The sequence below is a fragment of the Hippocampus guttulatus genome, chromosome 1 (genome assembly GCF_054856545.1).
Source record: "Hippocampus guttulatus isolate MCC_2025c chromosome 1, RoL_Hgut_1.0, whole genome shotgun sequence".
Classification (NCBI taxonomy): domain Eukaryota; kingdom Metazoa; phylum Chordata; class Actinopteri; order Syngnathiformes; family Syngnathidae; genus Hippocampus; species Hippocampus guttulatus.
In genome coordinates, this window is record NC_141261.1 from 23637771 (window position 1) to 23659493 (window position 21723).

Sequence of the window (21723 nt, forward strand, 5' to 3'; positions counted from 1 at the left end):
AGAAGGGAAACCTCGCAGACTGCAATAACTGGCGGGGCATTACACTGCTGTCAATCCCCAGCAAGGTATTCTGCAGTGTCCTGCTACATCGCCTTAAAGATGAAGTGGATAACATCTTGAGGGAAGAGCAAGCCGGTTTCAGGAAGGGAAGGTCTTGCGCCGAACAGATCTTTACCCTTCGAAACATCATAGAGCAGTGCCAAGAACTTCAGACACCACTCATGATCAACTATATCGATTTCAAGAAAGCCTTCGACAGCATCCACCGGGAGTCACTGTGGCAGATCGTCCAGCTGTATGGTGTACCCCTCAAGTACATCAACATCTTCAGGTCATTGTACCACAACTCAACCTGTTGTGTCAAAACCAACAGTGGCACAACTGATGATTTTGACATTGTCACTGGTGTAAGACAGGGTTGCATTCTGTCACCCCTACTCTTCATCATCATAATTGACTTTGTGATGAGGAAGTCCATCACAGGGGAAAAAGTTGGTATCAAGTGGGGAGGGAGCAGACTAGCTGACCTGGAATTTGCAGATGATTTGGCTCTGTTAAGTCACACCCAGCCCGCACTCCAGGAGTTGACCAACAATCTGCATGAGCACGGAGTTAAGGTCGGTTTACGAATTAGCCAGGAAAAGACCAAGGCCGTGGCCGTCGGACAGCACCAACACCTTCAACCACTCACTCTACACCAACATGACATAGAGTACATTGACAGCTTCACATATTCTGGGAGTAACATCTCAAATACAGGTGGTGTGGAGAAAGACGTCAACAGTAGACTTGGTAAAGCTGCGGGAGTGTTCCAACGCCTCCGCAACATCTGGTCATCGAAAGCCATCACTACGACCACCAAGCTACGCCTCTATATGTCAGTGGTTATCCCAACAGCGATTTACGCCTGTGAGACATGGATGAAGACAGCCAACATCACCAACAAGTTAGATGTCTTTCATCGGCGTTGCCTGAGATCCATCCTAAGGATCTCATGGAGAGACCACATCACCAGCGAGGAGGTGATGAAGAGGGCAGGAGTGGCTGAACTGTCAGACATTGTCTCTGAAAGGAGAAGGAAAATGATCGGCCACGTACTCCGGCTGCCAAGAGAGAGACCGGCAAGTGTGGCCATGGACTGGATGCCAGAGGGTGGAAAGAGGAAGAGAGGTAGGCCAAAGAAGATGTGGAGACAGACTGCCAAAGAAGACCTCAGTGAGATGGGTGTCAGCTGGCATGGAGCAAGAAGGGTCGCCAGTGACCGGAACAAATGGAGGAGGCTCGTCGCCCAATGTTCCAAATAGGAGCGGGCGGAACTAACTAACTAACTAACTAACTCATCTGGTTTGTTCTCGTACGTGGAATGTTTTTGAAATGTTTCCTCTTGTTCCTTCAGCGGATTGCCAAAGGCTTCACAGTCAGGAAGGTCCTTTTGTATACTTCACGTGCTGTGTGTACACGTAATAAAAACACATCATTGTGTCCCGCTGGCTTGCGGAAAGCTGAATTGTTCGTTTTGCAGGCCTAAACCGCCTGGTGGGACTCGTGTTTGTTTGGGTGAATGTATCCGAGTGTGTGACTATGTGTGTTTCAGCTTTTGAATGAGCCTCTGTCCAGCTTGCTCGCAGCTCTCTGTTGGACTGAGAAACTCCATGGGTTCCTCTTGGGTGAATATAAATACAGCCGTTGCCCATTCACTTGTTTTGATTTAACAACGTTTGTTCACATTATTAGATTTCTACTACAGCGTTCTTGTGGAACAGCCACCAACACCGCCGTCTGTTGCCAGTCCCGCGCCGTCTCTCCTGTCTGCTTGCTTGCCCTTTGTCCTAGATTACGTCCGTCGTGATTCACACCTTGCATTCTTTATCTTCTTAAAATGACAGAACTTCTTTGTGGCACTCAAATGCTGAGCCGAGGACACCTTGCATCGCAAATGCTGTCGCTGCTCATTCCACATGCGCGGACACCTCCAATGGCACTCTCCGATTCTCTTTGCATGGAGGGGCCCAATGCAATCGGAGATCCTGCTGACAACTAGCTGTCATTTGCCGTCGGGAACATCTGGCGGAAGCGGGCTACCTTCAGAGGACGAGGCAAGGGCGCACGCGCATCTCCCGGGTTGTCTCAGTCAGTCAGTACTGGCTGTCCTTGGTGGTGGAGGTGTGTGTGGTGGTGGAGTCATCAGGCAGCGAGCCCCGACGCCCGGCTCGTGAGCCACAGTGCAGTAGATGTTGCAGCTCTCTGGACACGCTGCTGGAAAAGGCTGTGTAGATCCACGGGTTTGTGCACGAGTTGAGACTGGCCAGCAGCATGAGGATCGTGAAGGCCACTCCTGAAAACAGTATGACGTCATTGCAGGCTACAAATGCCCCAAAAGTCAAGTTCAAACGAATAACAACTGTGTCACCGCATTTCGATAACTACTCCTCACAGCGTTGTCTTCCGTCAGCAATGTGCGAGTCAAAAATCCTCTCGAAATGAACCGATTGGAACGAAATGCCAAAGACACGTGATTAGCGCTCAATCGACGACTCCACATCAAGCTGTATTTATATTCTATTGATATTTATAGACTCTTTGGAATGACCTCCCGCTGAATGTTAGGCAAGCCCCCTTACTGCCCGTCTTTAAAACTCATTTTTATTCTTTGGGAGTTGAGTTGCATTGTCACTTATGGCAATGCGGAGTAGGGGGAACATTAATTCCAATACTGAATCCTAATCTATAACATTCAGTATTGGAATTAATGTTCCCCCTATAGTACTCTCAACATTCCAGATGGGCAAAATCTCACATCCTGTTTCTGTTTGGATCTAATCGTAAGAATTCTATAATAAAAGAAACGGCAGACAACAAACGAGGAAAAAACTGAATTGAGAATATGGAGCGATAAAGATCAGCACTGTATGTTTGTGTGTGTGTGTCTGTTACAACAAATAAGATCGCATATCACTCGTTTAAGGTAAAGGTCAATTCTAAAACTAAGGCGAGGCGTGCATGTGAGCACAATGTCCTCGTGGGGCCTGCCTGTAATTTTGACTGAGTGCAGGCTGCTGGTGCAGACCGTTGTTGATGAAATGTCAACATTTGGTCAGGTTGCAAAATCGGTGGGGAATCTAAACAGGTGATTTATTGGCGTCTGCTGTTTGTCTGAGATAAAAGTGAGAATCTTGCCTACCTTGTTTTTTTTTTCTTCATTAGCCCTAATCCTCTTCTGTAAAAATCTCTTTCCCTTTCTCTCTCTCTTTGAATCATCAGGTGTGCTGTACGAAATTATCCATTTTTACTTGATTTGTCAGGAAATTATTTTGTTGCCACAAACAATGTGTCTTTGTTCATCTGTCTGTAGGGACTGGTCGCAAGTCGATCACAAGCGGTGTAGAGGGAAAAAAACCACAATACAAAACAAAACATTTGGAAGTCTGTGTGCGTATTATTTATATAATATATATTTTTTGTTAGTGCATACTGCTCCCTTAGCATCCTATCAATCTCTCTTTCACAAAAGTGTTTAAAAAATAAAATTAAAAGGCGCGTGACCTGCATCACCGGAAGTTAATAGCGGCGGCCAGCAGTCTGGAATTGCAGCTTGCGACCAGTGCTGTTGCGTTATATCGTTCTTGTCATTATTATTCTCATTAAGAGTTTGTTTCATGTACAATTCGGGCAAAGAATGGGAATCTGGAGTGCATTTTAAATTGGTACACGGGAACTACGATCGTGAACACGCCGCAAAAGTGCGTCGGTCCCATGCCGCCACGTCTGGTGTCTACAAAGGTAGGCAGTGTTTTGCTTTTAACAACCTCACAAACGTTTGTGTTATTTTTCTATTTAGTTCATTTTAGGGTTGCTGCTCATCAGGGGATGCGTGTGTAAGTGCGTGCGTACCTGATTCATGTGTGTGTATACAGTACAGTAGATATATACAAATGTGCACAAAAGTGGAACAGAAGAAAAAAAATACGATTTTGAGTACAGCAAAGTAAAACAAAACACTACTATATTCACTGTTTATATTAATATTGCCATACCATATTTTTCGAGTATTGATTTTCTAAATGTTTTTGGAATTGATTCAGGTGTCAGATGATTTCCGTAGGTTTAAACCTTTTTTCCGAACGGTCTTTTTTTTGGAATACGAAATTTCCCTTGGTATTATGTTTATTTTCTCTCAGTTGGGACCACTCTTATATGCTGCAGGGTAACTAATGGTCAATTGTTTTGTGCATGATTTGGAGAATTTTATAGTCAATTAGATCATGGAATTTGAGTAATTGTAATTCGATTCAGTGAGTCGGTCTGCTCTCTGCAATGTGTTTCATTGACAATACCAATAGCTCGTTTTGCAGGATGAAGACAGGATGTGTGTGTTTTGTACGTGTTCGCCGTACTTCCACGTAAGAGGAGATGTATGGAAGTATAAGGAAACAGTCCTGAGTATGTACTGACGCTTGATTCAAAAAGTTCATTATTGTATTATTGCAATTGATTTGGATGTTTTAGCATTGATAAAATCTCTATGTGGCTTCATGCTGAATTTATTGTCAATTTGTTCTCCTGGAAAATTAATTGCTGTTATTTTTTCAATTTCTGTGTTGATTATCATGCGTTTCTGGTTGGAATTTATCGGTCGGTTCCCAGAGATGATAAATTTAGTTTCAACTTTCATGAAATTTAGTGTTATTTTAATCTGGTAAAACGCGTTCTTTATCCTGCTCAGCTCTCGACGTGCATTTTCTAAGAGTTGCTCCCAGTTGTCGCCATGGCACAGGAGTTTGTGTCATCAACAAACGGTGTTATTTTGAACTTTTTTGATGTTTCATATATGTTATGTATGGTATGTACAGGAGTGGTCCTAGTCTTGAACCCTGAGACATCCATTGTAGTTTTCTGTAATTGTGATTTAAATTTCTACATATTGGTATCTATTGTGTAAGTAGTCGGTTATCCATTTCAGCGCTGTCCCTCTAATGCCATACTTTTGCACTTTTCTGACTAACAGTTTGTGATCTGTGGTATCAGATGCCATTTTAAGTCGAAGAATATCAATACTCTTTGTTTTCTATTGCAGTTGTGATTTCTTTAACAAATTTTCTGAGTACAAATAATGTCCTTTTTGTCCTGAAGCCATATTGTACATTGTCCAGTTTATTATGTGGTTGATGAAATGACCCAGTCTTGTGTTGATGAATATTTTGGAGAACTGTGGTAGTAGTGAAATGGTTCTGTCGTTTAACAATATGTGTTTTTTTATAACTTTGGCTGTTTTCATTTTGCTCGGAAATATGCCAGTTTGTAAAGACACTTTGGAGATGTGAGACAGAGGGTTGGCAATACACTCCATTATGCTTTTAACAGTTGTCATATCGATATCAGAATAGTCTTTTGACATCATACTCTTGAGTTTTATTTACGGTGTCAATGATTTCTTTTTCATCAGTTCCTCTTATGAAAATGGTTTCTTTGACATATCTTTGCTCTCAACCGCTTTATCACTAGTTTTTGCAATCTCACTCGCCAGGCCAGGAATGACATGAGTGTTGAATTCCTTAGCAGTTTTGGACATGGCATAAGTGGGAGTGACATAATTTATTACAAAATAGTTGGGCTTCGTTGCTGTCAAATTCCCTTTCTTGACAGTCTTTCATTGTCATCCATGTGTTTTTAATGTTGCTTTTGCTGTTCTCTAATAATTTACGAAAGTGCTAGTTTTTACTGATTCCAATTATTTGAGTCAATTTATTCTTGTCCTCCTCTGGTGCTCCTTTGAGTGTTATATAAACTGCAGCTTGTTGTTCATATGGATTGGATCTTGTCCAGTTTCCTCAAAAAGGGGGCATGTGCAATGTTTTTTTTTGGGGGGGGGGGGTTCAATGTTCATTGACGTACACTTTTTCCATTCACAATTTCATATGTACCTGTAGATGAAATAGTGAATCTTGTGGTCAGAAAATGCGCACAGCGTACATACTGCACGGGTTACATTCAAATGAATTGGAGCACGCCGCTCCTTTCAAAATATACCCTTTTTTGTCTTTATTCCTGCCCCATGTCCCCTGTCTGTAGCAACCTGCGTCTTCCCTAACATACACTCCATCTTTTTATGGATTAAAAACGAGTGACATGGTACAACATATTAAATGAGGAGCCTCAGCATGGGGCAGCGCGGTGGAAAGTTGGACGTGCGCACTCAAAAGTTTAGAGAAGGTCAAATTAAAGAACCCAAAGCCAAACACATCAAACGCTTTGTCAATGTATATGTTACTGACCTTGACTGGGAGAGTTGGGGTCCCATGCAGCCCACAGCTGGACAATGAAGAAAGGGGACCAGCAGACGGTGTAGACCAGGACAATGACCAGTGTCATTCGGACTGTTTTAGACATGGCTTTGGTGATGCTTGGTGGCGGCATGGCGGCAGGGTCATGGGGGGCATAATCGAGGGAGCAACGAGGTGAGCCTGAGGCCACCTCGTAGGATGTGCAGGACTCCTGACAGTCAGGACTGCTCACTTGCTGCTGAGCCGCCGGCGGTGTGGTTCTTGCTGTGGCGTCTCCCACGTGACTTGTCCTGTAAGTGTTTTTGTGAGCTTTGTTTGTCACGGGCTTCAAGTGCAGCCCCGCCCAACCTCCACCTCCGGATGCCCGCCAACCCCCTTCCCTGGTCCGTTCCTCTTCCTGCCTAAAGCTTTGGAAGCGGAAGAGGATTTCATTCCTCTTCAGCTCAGCCATCACCGTCCTCTCCGACTTCAGGTAGATATTATTGTGGATCTCCCGGAAGATTCTTATCTGTAAAATGGCCAATTAGCACAGTTGAAATGATATCACCAAGACTTTTGCTCTGGATTCAATTTTACGATGGGCACATGCCAGATTCAGCTGCCAGTTATCACGTTCGCATTTGTGGTTGAAGGGCTTCAGGAAATTGAAACAAAAGAACGAGGAGTGTGTGTTGACCTTCACCATCAGCAGTAAACCAACCACGGACATTTTTCGTGTGGCATTATCCAATTCCTCACTCTCTAATTTATGTTCAGAATGAACTCTCAGTGCTCACAGCCGTTGTTTTTTTGCACTATGCTTTTGGACATCTGCTCCTCCAAAACACAATGTATACAATCAAGATGGCCACAAGGTGATCTAAGGCATTACAATGTCATGAGTTATTAATTTTAAAATGACTTGTGTTCTTTGATCCCCAACATCTAATATTGGCGTCTTACTTTTGACATTTCCTACTTTTGAGTCTTTTGGGGGGGGGGGGGGGGTGCGGGGGGTTTCTAGATGTGCTAGCTACCTAGCTAGATAGATAGATAGATTAATGAGACAGCAAGCTAGCTAGCTGTTTTATTAATCTAATTTAATCTAATCTAATCTAATCTAAAAATCTAATGTTCTTGGTTTTACTGTTTGGTGCTTTCTACCGCCTTTATTACCGATTTGTCTTACTGTTTATTGTGCATGTTAAATTGCTCCATGTACAGCACTTTGTATGCAGCGATGGCTGTTTGAAAGTGCTCTATAAATACTGTTGTTGTTGTTGTAATTAATGAGACAGCTGTCTAACTAGCTTTCTAATTAATCAAATTACACATGTCAAAGTTCAGACCAGCCTCTCCTTAGAGTCCCCGTGGTTTATCCCACACAAGTAATTTGCAGCAATATATGAGGACAACACTCTTTTGTCAAAGACATGGTGCTGAACAGCCAAGTCGATTGAAACGTTCAGGAGGATTTCCTTTTGGCAGTGACAATGTCACATTTGAAAAAGTGCCTGAAACGTGCAATGGGCTCATCAAAATAAATTGTCAGCAATTCTGTTTGGCTGCGATCTGCTTGTCTTTGGCAGGCAGTTCCCATGTGGGCAGCTGTTTTGAGCAATCCCGTTCAGCGGTGGTCCTCCAAGTGTTGTCTTAATTAGTGGTAACAGCTCGACTCCGGAAATATCGTTCTCCAAATAGAAGAGCAACGAGTTATGCCAGTGGTTTGGGTGCTCCCAGGAGGCCTGCCCACCATGGATGTTACAAACACCGACCGCCAAGTTCCGTGGCTTGTCGAAACAGTACCCTCCATATGAGCCTGACATGAAGTCAAAACACCATTTTATTCTTGTGCTCAATAATTAATAAGAAGCAATGCATCATCATAATTGCAAAACTGTGTCACAGATGTAATTTCAAATGATGAGGCATCATCATGTGTAATTGATTCAATTATAGACCCTCTGGCTCCCTTACTTGCAAACACACTAATGTGCATCCAATCACGGTACTCGTGATTGGTGATTAGTTTCATCACCAGTTGCATCTCGGCTCATTTTCTTGTTGTCGAAGGCTCTCACAAGGCAGAGCTAATGCACACAATTCCAATGTTTGTCTACTCTTTTAAAAGTAACCAGACAGCACACTTGTTTATTGGATGCCGTTGTCTGCCTCATAGTAGTCTACATCCTGGTCTTTGTGGACGAGCCAGAATTGTCTGAAAGCACTCTTACCTGACAGATGGTAATGATGAGGGCGGGCAGCAGAAAGACAGCTACCGTCATCCAGGTGATGTATGCCTTGAGCCCCCACACCTCGGCAAAGTGACCCCAGCATTCAAATTCCCCGGGACTCACTTCTGAGCGCGAGAAGATGAACACCTGGCAGAATGATGAGAGACTGCACGATCTTCAAGCTTACATCAATCTTACTTCGGCAATGACCTCACGGCACTAAAAATAGATTGAGTTCTCTGGTATGTGTAGTCACCAGCCTGGCCTCGGTACATCAGTGGCAGGGAGGTCATGATATGAGCGCTTACCTGGGGTATGCTGAGGACAAGCGCCAAGCCCCAAGCCACCATGACCGGTGTGTTCCAGCGGGATACCGCCCCGCTACGGTAAGCCTGTAGCGGGCAGCAGATGGCATGGTGCCGGTCCACCGTCATGGCCACGATCATGTAGGAGGATGCAAACATTCCCACTATCTGGAAGTACTTGATGGAGCGGCACAGGAAATCAGGTCCCTGAAACTTATCTGTGATGTCCCAAATGAGCTGAGGAAGAACCTGCATACACACATTATTATTTTGATTTTTTATTTATTTTTTATTTTTTTATTGTAGCCAACCTGAGTTTCTTACAACTCTCAAGACTTTTCATTTCTAATTGACATTTGGGAAAACACATCCCAGTAGGCCTTAATCACTCTCCTTTGGGAGAAATGATTCTTGAAGCTGTGATTCATATCTTTGAATGATTGCGATTGCTTCACTGAGTTGGTATCAATGATGATGTTGATGTTATTTTAGCTGCTGGCAAAAAAACCCAAACAGCGAGTCAGACAGATGCAGGATCTTGAAAATTATTTGCAGATGTTAAAAGTTAGCCTTGTGGTGCCAGTGCTTTAAGTAGTATCCGAGGTAAAACCTGCCGCTTTCCTATTGTCTGTTGAGTGATTGCTCACACTCGCGACCTATGATGAAGGCACATGAAATGTGATATTCTGGCTTGTATAGGACACAATAATGACTTCATAATGATAAGAAGAAGACATTTTTTTAAGATGTAAGCACTTTTCTGGGCAGTCAAGGACACTGTAAAACATGAATAACACAATAACAACAAAATGTAAAAGTGTATTAAAATTAGGAATCAACATTAGTAGTGCAATGATTAATTTGTTAATTGACAACTATTCCATTATCAAACTAATCAATAATTTTCATAATCAATTAATTTAAATTTTAGGTGTGCATCCATCCATTTTCTAATCTGCTTATCCTCACAACGGTCGCGGCACGCTGGAGCCCATCACAGCTGACTTCGGGCAGCTGGCAAGGTACACCCTGAACTGGTTGCCAGCCAATCGCAGGGCACACAGACAAACAAACAAACGCGTTCACAATCACACCTAGGGACAATCTAGAGTGCTCAATCAACCTGTTTTGGGGATGTGGGAGGACACCGGAGCACCCAGAGAAAACACACACAGGCATCCACAAAGGAAGGCTGAAACCAGAATGGAGAGGTGCAGGGTCCTCTGCAGTGTGAGGCTGACGTGCTCACCATTTGAGCACCGTGCCACCCAACAATAAAAAAGTAAATTAATAAGGAAGTCTGTAGAAAGCACAAAAACAGTATTCCAAAAAAAAAAGAAGTCTCATGCTGACTCAAAAGCCAAAGAATAAAAATCAGGGATGAGATTTTTCCGCTTTTTGGCGGAATTCCACTTTTTTCCAGTCAAAATGGACCTTTTTTATATTGTTCCAAATCCATTGAGAAAATTTAAGGCGGGGGTAGGGTCTGGTGATATTTCTGGGCTGCCGGACTTACTTGTCTTTGGCAAACTCAGGACTCGTAATGTTTACAAATAAAGTTTGCAAGCATCCATTTTGAATACCGTTTTTTCTCGCAAAGCGTTAGTTTGTCTTACTTGTTGTGATTGGTCGCTATATCGGCAAATGCAGAATCACAACCAATCCGTGTTCGCCTTCCTAAACCCCTTTCCCGCGAATTCTGAATGGTTTTGCAGGAGGGATGTAGTGTATTGAAATTACTTGTGTACGTAGCCTGTATTAAACAAATGCCGAATGTTATCGAGACTCGTGACGAAGCTAACGTGCGTCAGATAGATGCAGATCTGAAAAACAAGTTTCGATGAGACTGGTTGGACAGAAAGCTGACCGTGTCCCCAGTAGGAACCATTGTCTGTGCTTGTGTCGGATTTCATGAAAAAGCTCAATGTCGCTGGTAAAGCTCTATGTACAGTGTGTGACGATATCATTCTACACGGAAAATGCATTCATAACCCATATATAGTAAACAGTTTGGGACTTCACGATCACTGTATGAGGTAAGAATCAACAGCTTTTTATCACATTTACACAACATTTTATGAATACAAGTAATGAACAAATCTTAAATAAGGCAGGGAATTTGTTTCCTTTTTTTCATTTTGATTTTGAGCAGCAAATTTGAAGTTACATGTTAGTGCTCACCAGGAATGCATAAGCAAAATTGCACAAAGGCCGATGTGAAATTTTCACTTGAAAGAATAGTGAACAATCTTGGGATTTTTTTCTGTAAAAGTTTCAAGTAGTGTGTACATTGAATACACTTCATCTTTAGCATGTTTAGTATAAAGTGCCAATTTTGAAAGCAAATAGGGAATGGTATTTCAAGAAAAATTGTAAAATTTTGTTGATAAAATTAATGGTTTTAAGGCTTTAAAATCTCTAAAACCCATTAGCTTCCGGGGGCTTTGACCCCTGAGCCCCCATCCGGGGCGATCCGCCGGGAAGAGTTAGAAGAAGTGGCTTAGGAGAGGGAAGTCTGGGTTTCCCTTCCCCCGCGACCCGACCCCGGATAAGCAGTTAAAATCGTTACCTGGTTTAAGACCCAAGTTCGAGAATGTTTGCTTAAGATAAGGGGGCCCAAGTCCACAGGACGCGATGTACAAGGGCCACTGGGACCATCACATCTGTCTTCTTTTCATTGGAATTAAAGAAATTCAGTGCCATCCAGGTCTTGATTTCCTCCAGACAGGATCAAAGTGGCCTTTTTTAGCTTTTGCTCAGCGGCACATAGATCTGACAGTCATGCACATAGCAGTGAAAGGAAATGGCATATCTCCTAAAGATGGAACCCAAAATGAGCAGATACTGTGAGAACAGCAGAGGCCACAGAATGGAGCTCTGTGGAGCACCACACGACAATGGGGCAGTTTGTGACTCAGAGCAACCAAGGCTAACTCAAAAAGTTCTGTCAGCCAAATAGCACCTAAAGCACTCAATGGCGCGTCTGCCAACCCCCACCAGGTGCTGCAAACGAGCCAACAAAATACTTTGATCCACTGTATCAAATGTTGCCGTTAAAACCGACACACATAGTCTCCAGTGTCATTTGCCTGGAGGATGTCATTAAAAACTCACGACTGACTCTGTGCTATGCATCATCTTGAAACCTGACTGGAAGACCTCCAAGACGTTATGTTCATAAAGGACACCACTCCTCATCCGTAACTGTTTTCATTCCTTTTACGTGACCGATAGCTGTTTAAAACTGACTGGTTAACATTGGGAGAAGATGGACACATGGATAGAGAACGCATGGGTCAAGGAACCCAAAATAAACTTTTTATATTATTTTTACTGTACAACCCAAGCAAATGCTTGTGAGAACAGCCACCCCTTGGGGAATGCATATAAAGCACGGGTGCCCAAGTTGGGTCCCCAAGTGCCCCTATCCAGCCTGTTTTAGATGTGCCCCTCCTCCAACACAATAGTTCATTTGAATCGGGTGTGTATCATCGAACACACAGGTCATAGGCTAAATACCGAAGACGGGAAGTCATGAGGTCACCTGAAAAAAGGCCACCACCAGGTCAGCCACACACAAGTTGACCATGAACACGTGCATGGGTGCATTGTGCTTCCTCCTCCTGAGTAGCACCCACAGCACAAAGCTGTTCCCCAGGGTGGTCAGAGCCAGTACCACCCCGAGCACAGCGATCTCGGCCTGGGCCAGGCCCTGGTCCCTCACCCTGGGCTGGGGCAGCGGGTACGGGGTGGTGTCGGAGCCATTCTCTGGAAATATCCCGAAGAAGGAGCTTCCGCTGCGGGAGCCGTTGAGGCTGTTGAGCTCAAACAGAGACGAGGAAGAGCGGTTGTTTCTTCCCATCCCAACCAGAGAGGAGAGGGTTAAAGCATCCCAGTCCGTTTGCACACTGATGCTTTCCATTCCTGCAAGACAAATGACGTGGTCAAGTTTTCTCCTCATGTGGGACGTGATGAAAAGGGTGTTGTTCGGATCAGGATCATGGGAAGGCCGTTCTCTTCTCATTATTTTATCATAACTGGATTAGTGTCTTGTTTTAATTTTGCTTGTCCTGACCTTTTCCCTCCGATCCAAAGGCCAGCACCTGAGCCTTATGCAGCATTTGAGACATTGACAATGATCGTATTTGCTACAAACAGCCTCGACATTATTTGACAGACGATCATGCTGCCATGTGAATATTACATCTCGACTTTTTAATAAGTCCCGATCGTCCGTCTGGATGTTTGTCCACTTCCCGGATTCTTATGTTCAGTTTGACGCAAAACCAGCACCGTTTATTTTCCCTTTCATATTTTCTCAAAGTTGATCGACAGATTTTCCCTTGATCCCTCCAAATGTATTCCATCACCTCGCCTCCACATAATCACCCCATGCGCACCCGCTGCATTCCCGCTTTCCCTTGTTTTTCTTTGCTGCCTCGCGTATACATCTCATTCTTTTCTCCTCCCCGTGTCACTCTTGAGTGGAATAAATGTCATGTTTGTTTTCCTTTGCTTATAAATAAATTGCTTGAACATCGCAAGAGAGGAATGACATGACAATCTAAGGAACAACGGGTTCATGGGAGTCTGTGTGCAATCTTGCGCAAATAAACGTGGAAATAGAAGAAAGTACGAGAAAACATGATGAGGGTGGTGTGGGGGGGGGATTCAGGAAAAGAAAATAGTACAGATAAGGTCAAACAGTCGTGGTTGATGATCAGAAAGGCGCGGGTGGCTAAATATGGCTCTTAAGAGAGCTTGGTTGCTTTTAATGCAGTGGCTTTAAGAGTGTGATGCTTCTCCTGCCAGTGATCATGTTGATGCCTCTTTCTTCTCTAAAGACATGTTTAGTACTGTTACCGCTTTTGTTTTGGTTTCCGCCTACTTCCTAGTTTGGTTCAATTACTCAAGCAATCAATACATTATTTATGTACTCCCTTTCATCCTAAAAACAAAACAAAACAAAACAAAACTTTATTTGGGCTCTTGTGTGACCAGGGTCAGTGCATTTGAATGGTCGATGTTTGTCAAGAAGAAGCAACTAGCATTAGCTTGTCACACTGGCCACTTGCTGCCTCATTCAAAAAAACATTAGCGTATGATTATGTTTGTGTGACTGTTACTGTGTCCAAATATTAGCAGTGGACATTTTTCATTACGCTTAACTGGGTGCGAACTTAACGCCAAATTTGACTTTGCAAGAATGTTGTTTGTGCCCCACTGGTCTAAACAATTAACATTGCGTTTATGGAATAAGAATTATGTGGCTTTGCTCAGAGACTTGGGGGGGGGGGGTGGACGACTATTGCAGGTAGTCCACGTTCCAAACTTGCAATTAGTTTGAACACTAAAAGCATGAAGAGTGTTTTGTTTTGAACTGATATGAGATTGGCTCAATTCTGTTTTGCCTGTGCAGTATAAGTTTCAATAGTTTGGTGGTAGAATATTCCAAAGAGACATTTTGTTTTGAAAAAGTGTTTTTGTTGACTTTGATTAGATTTTGTTTTGTTTCATGTTTTGCCGTGTTTTCCTGTGTTGCTTTTTTCACATCATGTCAACTCGTTAGGGTTCCAGCGGTTCTCGTCAGCTTTGTTCTTCTGTGTCAGTTATTCAGCTCCCTCTAGCCACTCAAATTTTGTCCGGGTGCGTCTCGCTGCCTCGTCAAGTTCTCACTTTCTGTCAGCCTTTCCTGGTTCATTGTTGCGTTTGTGTACTTCTGTTGTTAGTCATGTTCATCTAGCTGTGTGATGATTCCCTTTGTTGTGTTTCTTTGCTACTTTTGAGTATTCTGGTTTTTCCATGAGCCTTGTTCACCCCTTTTTGGAAATAAATTCCCCCTTCCTTTTTTTTTTTTTTTAGATTACAGTGATCCCTCACTATTTCGAGGTTCATTTATCGCGGCTTCGGTGCATCGCGGATTTTTTCAAACATATTCATAAAAAATATATATATATATCGCGTGGGTAACTGAGCTTTAATCAGTTTCTAAGTGTTGTTTCCGATGCTGCTAGTGTGTGCGTGCGCTACGTGTCTGTGTGGCTGAAAGAGAGAGAGAGAGAGAGAGAGAGGAGGCTTATAAGAACAAAAGCAGGTCTCTTCCATCCTTAATTGTCTAATCATCCCTAATTGACTAATCATAAACACGTCTGCTGCACACCGAGAGATCGCTGGCTTGTGTGTGTGTGTGTGTGTGTGTGTGTGTGTGTGTTAGTGCGCTCTGCTCAAGCGCAAAGGCCCACGTGGGGCATTTTTTTTGTAATGTATATGTTAATTGGTCGCTACTTTGTGGATTTTCGTTAATCGCGGGTGGTTTTGGTCCCCATTAACCGCGATAAACGAGGGATTACTGTACTCCTGCTGCCCTGCACTTGAGTCCACTTTTTACTTCCACACCAACACCTCCAATATCCATTTGTGATTCTGCTTGGCTAAAAATAGGGAGGTGAAAGTGCTCTAATAGTAGGTGGACGTTCACACTCCTCCACTGGGAACCCGCTGACCAATTAGCTGCCAATCGTGCCGCATGACATCCTGTCAAGTGTCACACGCTGACTTTGACGGAGGAATGCGTGAGAAGCCATGCCAGATGGACGTCGATGAGATGCGGAGAACGGGACTCTTCTCTTGTCAAACATTCCTCCACATCTTTAAAGCCTGTCCTTGGCTATCAAATGTTCTTCTGAGCTGTTACTATAATTTGTCCATGTGGCACACCAAAGCACTATTTAGCTAAGATGGCCTTTTGTGACTTGTTGCCTGCATATAGATATGGTGTGACGTGAATAATTGTTGATTTATTTCTTTATTCATTTGTTTAATTAAGGTTTAATGTTCCAAGGAGGTCTTGATTTCCTTTGGCCTCTCTTTCTTTGAACCTTGCTGTCTTGCTCCCCTCTCTGTAATTACGCCATAGAGGATTCTTTGTGCCTGCGATATCATCTCATTATCTATGTACTCTATAAGCATGTGACTGACTTTCAATGCTTTTTTTTCCTGCCTGAAAGCAAATAAGGTATGATTACAAGGCAAGAGCCCCAAAGCCCCCTTAAATTTGATGACGAGGTAATGAACATCACATTTCACTGAATAATTTAATAACACTGTCACCCAAAACAAGTATACCATCAAAATCAACCACTTCTGTCATGTGAAACGTTATAACACAACAAGCTTAAAACGCGCTATAACAATTGAGAGACTAAACTGTGTACGATAAATTAAATCAAAATGCAATTTTGAAACACATTTATCGAGAAATGTGAAATGAGAAAAGTGTTAAATCCTTTTTTTTTTAAATGATGTCACATTACTGAAAAAAAGGCTACAAATTGTGTTTTTTCTTTGTCTATGGAGGTTCTCATCCAGGTCATGGTAATCTGCAAAGGGTGAATTTATGCAACTGGATGCGTTTTTTTTGGGGGGGGGTTGTTGTTGTTGTGTTTTCTTTTCATGTTTTTCAAAAACTTTTAAAATATGACCAAGGCAACTATGTTATCAGCCTAATGCAACAACTGGCAAGTTTGGGGGGGTTTCAGCTCCACAGTGTACTAGACATTCCTTCTTTTGGGCTGGGTGCACGCCCCCCCCTCCCCCCACCTTCCATATACAAAATGTACTGGATAGTCTACTGGTTTTCATTTGGCTCCAAAGCTCAACTGCAACTGATCCACGCATCCTGTACTTACTTTCGGGTCATGCTATCTGTCTTTCAGATTTAAAATTTTTTATATACTTTTTGTGAGCAGTCTTGCCTTGAGTGGGTTTTACTTGTTTTGGATGATTTTGTTCCTTAAATTCATTGCATCCCCTTTTCTTCTGCTGGTACAGCACTTTGTCAGGCATTTGTTGTTTTAAAAGCGCTTAGAAAGTAAATTGAATTGATTGGACGGGCTGCAGACATCGCTCTTGGTTGTCACGCACGCCACACTGGGCGTTGGCTTTACTCTCAGGCTTTCACTCAGATTAATCAAGGAGTCTGCTCATTCCCCGTGTAGCTTTCCAGAGACAAAGCTGTGCACAGCCATCATTTTCCATGGCGTCCTCGTCCTCTCCAAGCTCAGCATATTCGGTAACGATGCCTTAGCCTTGACTCAAACAGTTAAGGTGCGCGAGAAAATATTAGCGATCTAGGGACTCTTTCAACGCATCAGTCCTGTGTACACGTTTGGCTCAAAAGCCCTGAAAATGATGTCATCGGCAAACCATGCACACAGCCAAACACCGTCCAACTCTCGGACATCATCCAATGAAATATGGCCGCAGAACTTTGAGAAAAATTAAAGACATAGAGCAAAACAATTCAAGGAAGCACACGCCGTGTGTCTTTGTCAGCCATTACACCAAAACAAGACCGCCTCATTGGAGGGAAACGCGCCACTCGTGAAAACAAACTCCATTCAGCATGATAGCAACTTGTAGTTGGATTAATGTGGACTGTTGAGGGCTCATCTCATCAAGTGCAACATGTTCCAAACTATGGGAAGTTGAGCTCATGTATTTATTTAGTGGACTGATGTCTGTGTGGGAACGGAGTGTAGTAGAACTTAAAGGCACCGCTGCATATCTGTACTTCCCCTCAAAATTCAAATGTATGGCTTTTTGGGGGGGGGGGGGGTTGTTTTCTATTTCACTTTGTCCATCTCCCTCAGTGTGTGCCTTGTTGATTATGTTAAACATCAGGGGAGAAGCCTCATAAATACTGTGGGGGTGAAGGGTCATGACATACAAATACTTGAGCAGATTTTTCAGGGATCGTAACGCAAGGACCTTGAATATTGATTTTTCCGAAACGTTTTCATTGTCGTCCCCACATTTGAACACAGCTGTCTGTATTTACTGCTGCTTACTTTGTAAAACGAGACTCGTTACTTTTTAAACTTTTCGCGGATGCGGGCATGATGTAAAAAAAAGATGCCGGTGATTGTGCGTTGAATGATTGGAACTTCCAAAGTCACACCATCTGTCTCTCTGATTGGATATTTGGCCTCTGGCGTGGCTTCTTGTACTACTGTCAAGTCACAGTGACTGTTTTAACAAAAATAACATTTTTTTCTTTGCTTGTACAACAGTTGAATCAGGACTTCTCCTCTTGTAGAATTGGACAACTTTTGCCAGTTCTTTGGAAGTTTTCCCCGACACAGCTTGTCATCTCTCACAGTTTTAAAATAAAATTGTTGTCCAGCTCCATTATTTGCATGTCCAGTGTGGTGAGCTTTGTGTTGCTGAGGCATAAGAGTCAGTTTCCATACCGATCGATACAACAAAGGGCCTCGTGAGTCACCGGCGCATCACAAAGCCTGCGCCGGCGGGCTTTCTTCATGAAGCTTGACTTGTGACTGTATTAGAGCCGGATGCAGCACCAGCACATGACAGTAAACGAACGAAGCGCTTCGATGCCAGGTGGACGTTCTACACATTAATGCGGATTAGCGGCAATTGGCGGCTGATTTATTCATCGGACACAGCGCCATAGGGGTAATAAAAGTTAACAATTTGTTCTTGCACTGTGACAGCACAGCAGATCATTAAATGTTAATGGTGTGGAACCACAGCTCATTAGTCACCCTCATTGTCACTGCCACCTGCACTTTGTGTCACTCGCAAACAGGCGCCGTGTATTTCCACAATACGGCGCACCAATAGGGCAGTAATGAAGAAGTTTGCTCTTTTCGTGTGGGGTGGGGGGTGTTCAATGTATCATTAACCAGCAACACGTGCATTGAACAAACTCTTTGCCACAGAGGAGAGGTGAGGCGACATGGCGGATTTTTCCACATGACGACTCGCCAAGGAAAGTCCTTTTGTGCTCGTCTTGGATTGGACCAAACACTTGGGGGGGGGGGGGGGGGTAATTAAATGTATTGAATGATGAATGGAACGAGCCTGCTAGAGCCTCAGTGTTGATGCAAAAAAAGAACAAATAAATTCTTGGACTCTGTCATTCAGATATTTGCCAAAAATTGATGTGCTGTTTTAGCAGACACACATACTGGGATTAATTGCCATTACTCCATCTGGAAAGTGCTGCAAGCACACGTGTGGGCTAAAAATACGCTTTTCTCAGGCTTCAGTGTAAAAGAAACCAAGCTTCCACAGACACAGTAATCACACAACATAAGGAGAAAACCTACTGGGGATTGGAAAGTGAGAAGTACGACTAATTCTGTGTCCACACTTGTCACGTTTGCTTGCGTTCAAAAGTCCTCTGCTGCGATTACAGTACTCTGCTTGTGCCCTGTGGTACAAAGTGAACGCTGATATCCGAACCCTGGTGCGGTTTGGTTCAGCCGACCGAAGATGCGGACCAGTGTTAAAAAAAATCCAAATGAAGTCACAAATGCATTGTACACATCAGCGTGTGCATTAGAAGTTGTGATTTGAGGAGCTTTTCTCGACTGGTAAATGTGAAATGTAAAATGTGAAACAGCAAACTCATTCAACTCAGCAGAAGGCATTTTGTTTTTGGAAAATTTTTGTTTTACTCTCTCTGTATGTCAGAAATATACAAAGCAGTGGGGCTACAGGAAAGGAAAATAATAATTCTACGAACAAACGGATGTCGCAATTTGGCCATGTTCATGTGTTTCTTTGTTCAAGTCCTATTACATAGACTACTATTTTTGGAGACAGGTGCACGTGCGCTCGCAATAAAAACCGGCTCATATTGGTATTCGTGTCGGGACAAGTCTAGTTTGCCGTATTAGGGAATTTAGCTGAAGTGCAGATCGAGGGCATTTTACTTTTAAAGCCTCCAACGCACTTGGAAATTTGGTGACCGAACATAGACAGCTCAGAGCAGGTCTAAGTTGTGGCGCAGACAGACAGATTCTGCGCTACACTGATGTGTGAGTTTGTGGTGGATGTCATCGTATTTCATTCGAAATTGTAACAACAGGGTGCAGTGAACCCTCAGAATCATTGTTGAAAAAAAGTCATTGAACATTATTCATTATGTTCATTATTATCATCGTCTCTGTGATTATTTTTCCAAACACCCCTCCTGGGCCATGGCACAGCTATCAGCTATCACATTATTAGCAAGCAGAGATCTGCTTGTTTGCTTGCAGTGACTTGCAAACCTACTTTGCAGGTGTCGATCTTCTGCATGGACCGGAGCGAGTTTATTTCTATTTCCACAATGCCAAAGTCTGTGTGCGCCTCTCCTGCCCTGAATTTAAAGGTAATGAGAGAAGCCTTCCAGTGGCCAAGAAGCAAATCAACTCACCCATGCACACAGTTAGACGGCTTTTTTGCACTAGACTTGCACTGGGTGCGAAAATAGGGCCCAAAGGCTTTCAGCGTCATGCGCCTCCATTCCTGGCTAAAGACGCGATGAATCAACGCTCACTTCCAGCAATTGGCAGAATTCTTAACCATGACTTGATCAATTATTACGTGCGGTGCGAATGCCTCCCAGCTTGCTGTGTGCGCTTCCTCGTGCAGGTTTTTGCGACCGCAGCTGCGAGACAAAATATTGGCGCTCCCACCATTTATAGTCCATTAACATTTCAAGCTTCAGCGCTTGACACGCATAAAAACGACACTTTCCCGGACTAATCCAGTTCAACCCTGTTGAGGGATCGCTGCGGTTACACATATCACTCGTTTTCACATGATCATTAGTATTTTTTTCTGTATGACATTATTTAAAAATATATATTTCATGAACTTGTTCTTTGCTGGAATGTTGTAGCCTTCTGAGGGGAGTTTCTAATGTTTTTGTTGAATACAATTTGAGATTATTTTCTCCTGTAGCAATCGAAGTGAAGATTCCAAACAGTTCTTTCCTCATTCGTTGGCGTCGGTGAAAGTCTCTCTACTGTCCATTTGAAATGCCGTTTATTGAGACAAATAATAATATTGAATTACCGCTCTTGTTTTGAGTGTAAATATTTCACCACTTTCCTTTCCTCCAGTTGCTATGATCATCTTATTACAAAAAGAAGCTAATAAGCAGCATGTCACACATTTTTTTTGTAATTTGCATTTAACCGCACGCCGGTCAGGTAACACGCCATTCTTTTTCATTTCTTGATAGTGAGAGTGCGCGGAACAAAATAAAAACAATGACTGAATTGTTTGACCGCTAATAACGACGGCGTAAAGGCGGCGTGTGTGCGTCTCGTGGAGACCTCAGCTGTTTGTTTGCAGAGAGATGACCCACATTGATCCTCAAATAGTTGAACTGCACGCAATCACTTAGAGGCATTGGATTTCAAGATGTGTGCCATGATGAGACTAAAAGCCATAATTACAATAGTAAAAAGAGTTGGGGAGAAGGGGCGGGGGGTTACATGAAAGACACTCACGTTGAATCCACTTTGGCTGTGCAACTGTGTGAGTTGTCAGAAGAAAGAAATGGTAGATCCAGGTCTGATGGCTCTGCTATGACTCAGGTTGGATGCAAAATAAACAAATGTCACCGCACCTTCATGGAAGCATTTTTTGTTGTTGTTTTTGTTTCTTCTCCCCCAAGGGTAGTTGTCCGTCTCTCTTATAACGTTGGTGTAATCCACAATGGGAGCCGGCTTGTCCGCTGTGCTCTGCCTTCTGATTGCTGCACCAATGCAAATACATTCGAGCTGCTGCCTCCCCCACATCCCCCTGGTGTATCCCCTCCTCCTGGGTCGTGCCTGTCCTCGAGGGCTGAGGGTGGAGCAAGCGTGCAGCCGCTCCAGGAGGGCTGTGATTGTTCTACATGCCTGTAAAGTGTGAGTGTGCGAGAGAAAGGTAGTGGCCGGCTCAGTCGCCTGTTCGGAACAAATCAAGCTTCATGTTTGCCGGGGGGGTGGGGGGCAAGGTGAGAGCCTCCCTTCCCCCATTCAACCCATTTGTGCCTTGTGCATACATGCCACTTTTCTTTTGATTCGGAGCACACTCCTGCCTTGTCCTTTGTTGCTGGAGGCCGAGTGCCTGTTGGCC

At 43.5% G+C, this 21723-nt stretch overlaps 1 protein-coding gene across 1 annotated transcript; it reads right to left on the reverse strand.

Annotated features, from left to right (window-relative positions):
- Window positions 1-380: 380 nt before the first annotated feature.
- Window positions 381-21391, reverse strand: LOC147211057 (vasopressin V2 receptor-like). The gene is made up of 6 exons (XM_086121170.1): window positions 21111-21391; window positions 12344-12723; window positions 8803-9048; window positions 8495-8641; window positions 6273-6789; window positions 381-2335 (listed from the first exon to the last, which is right to left on the reverse strand). The coding sequence occupies exons 2-6, from the start codon at window positions 12719-12721 to the stop codon at window positions 2136-2138; spliced, it is 1488 nt and encodes a 495-aa protein (XP_085977296.1). The 5' UTR covers window positions 12722-12723; window positions 21111-21391; the 3' UTR covers window positions 381-2135.
- Window positions 21392-21723: the final 332 nt, after the last annotated feature.

Excerpts from the sequence above, each read along its gene's own strand:
- LOC147211057 (XM_086121170.1), bottom strand. The coding sequence starts at position 12,721 with ATGGAAAGCATCAGTGTGCAAACGGACTGGGATGCTTTAACCCTCTCC. Across the intron at positions 9,049-12,343 it reads TGGTGGTGGCCTTTTTTCAG|GTTCTTCCTCAGCTCATTTG; the intron begins GTGACCTCATGA and ends GTGTGTATGCAG. Across the intron at positions 6,790-8,494 it reads TCATCATTACCATCTGTCAG|ATAAGAATCTTCCGGGAGAT; the intron begins GTAAGAGTGCTT and ends GCCATTTTACAG.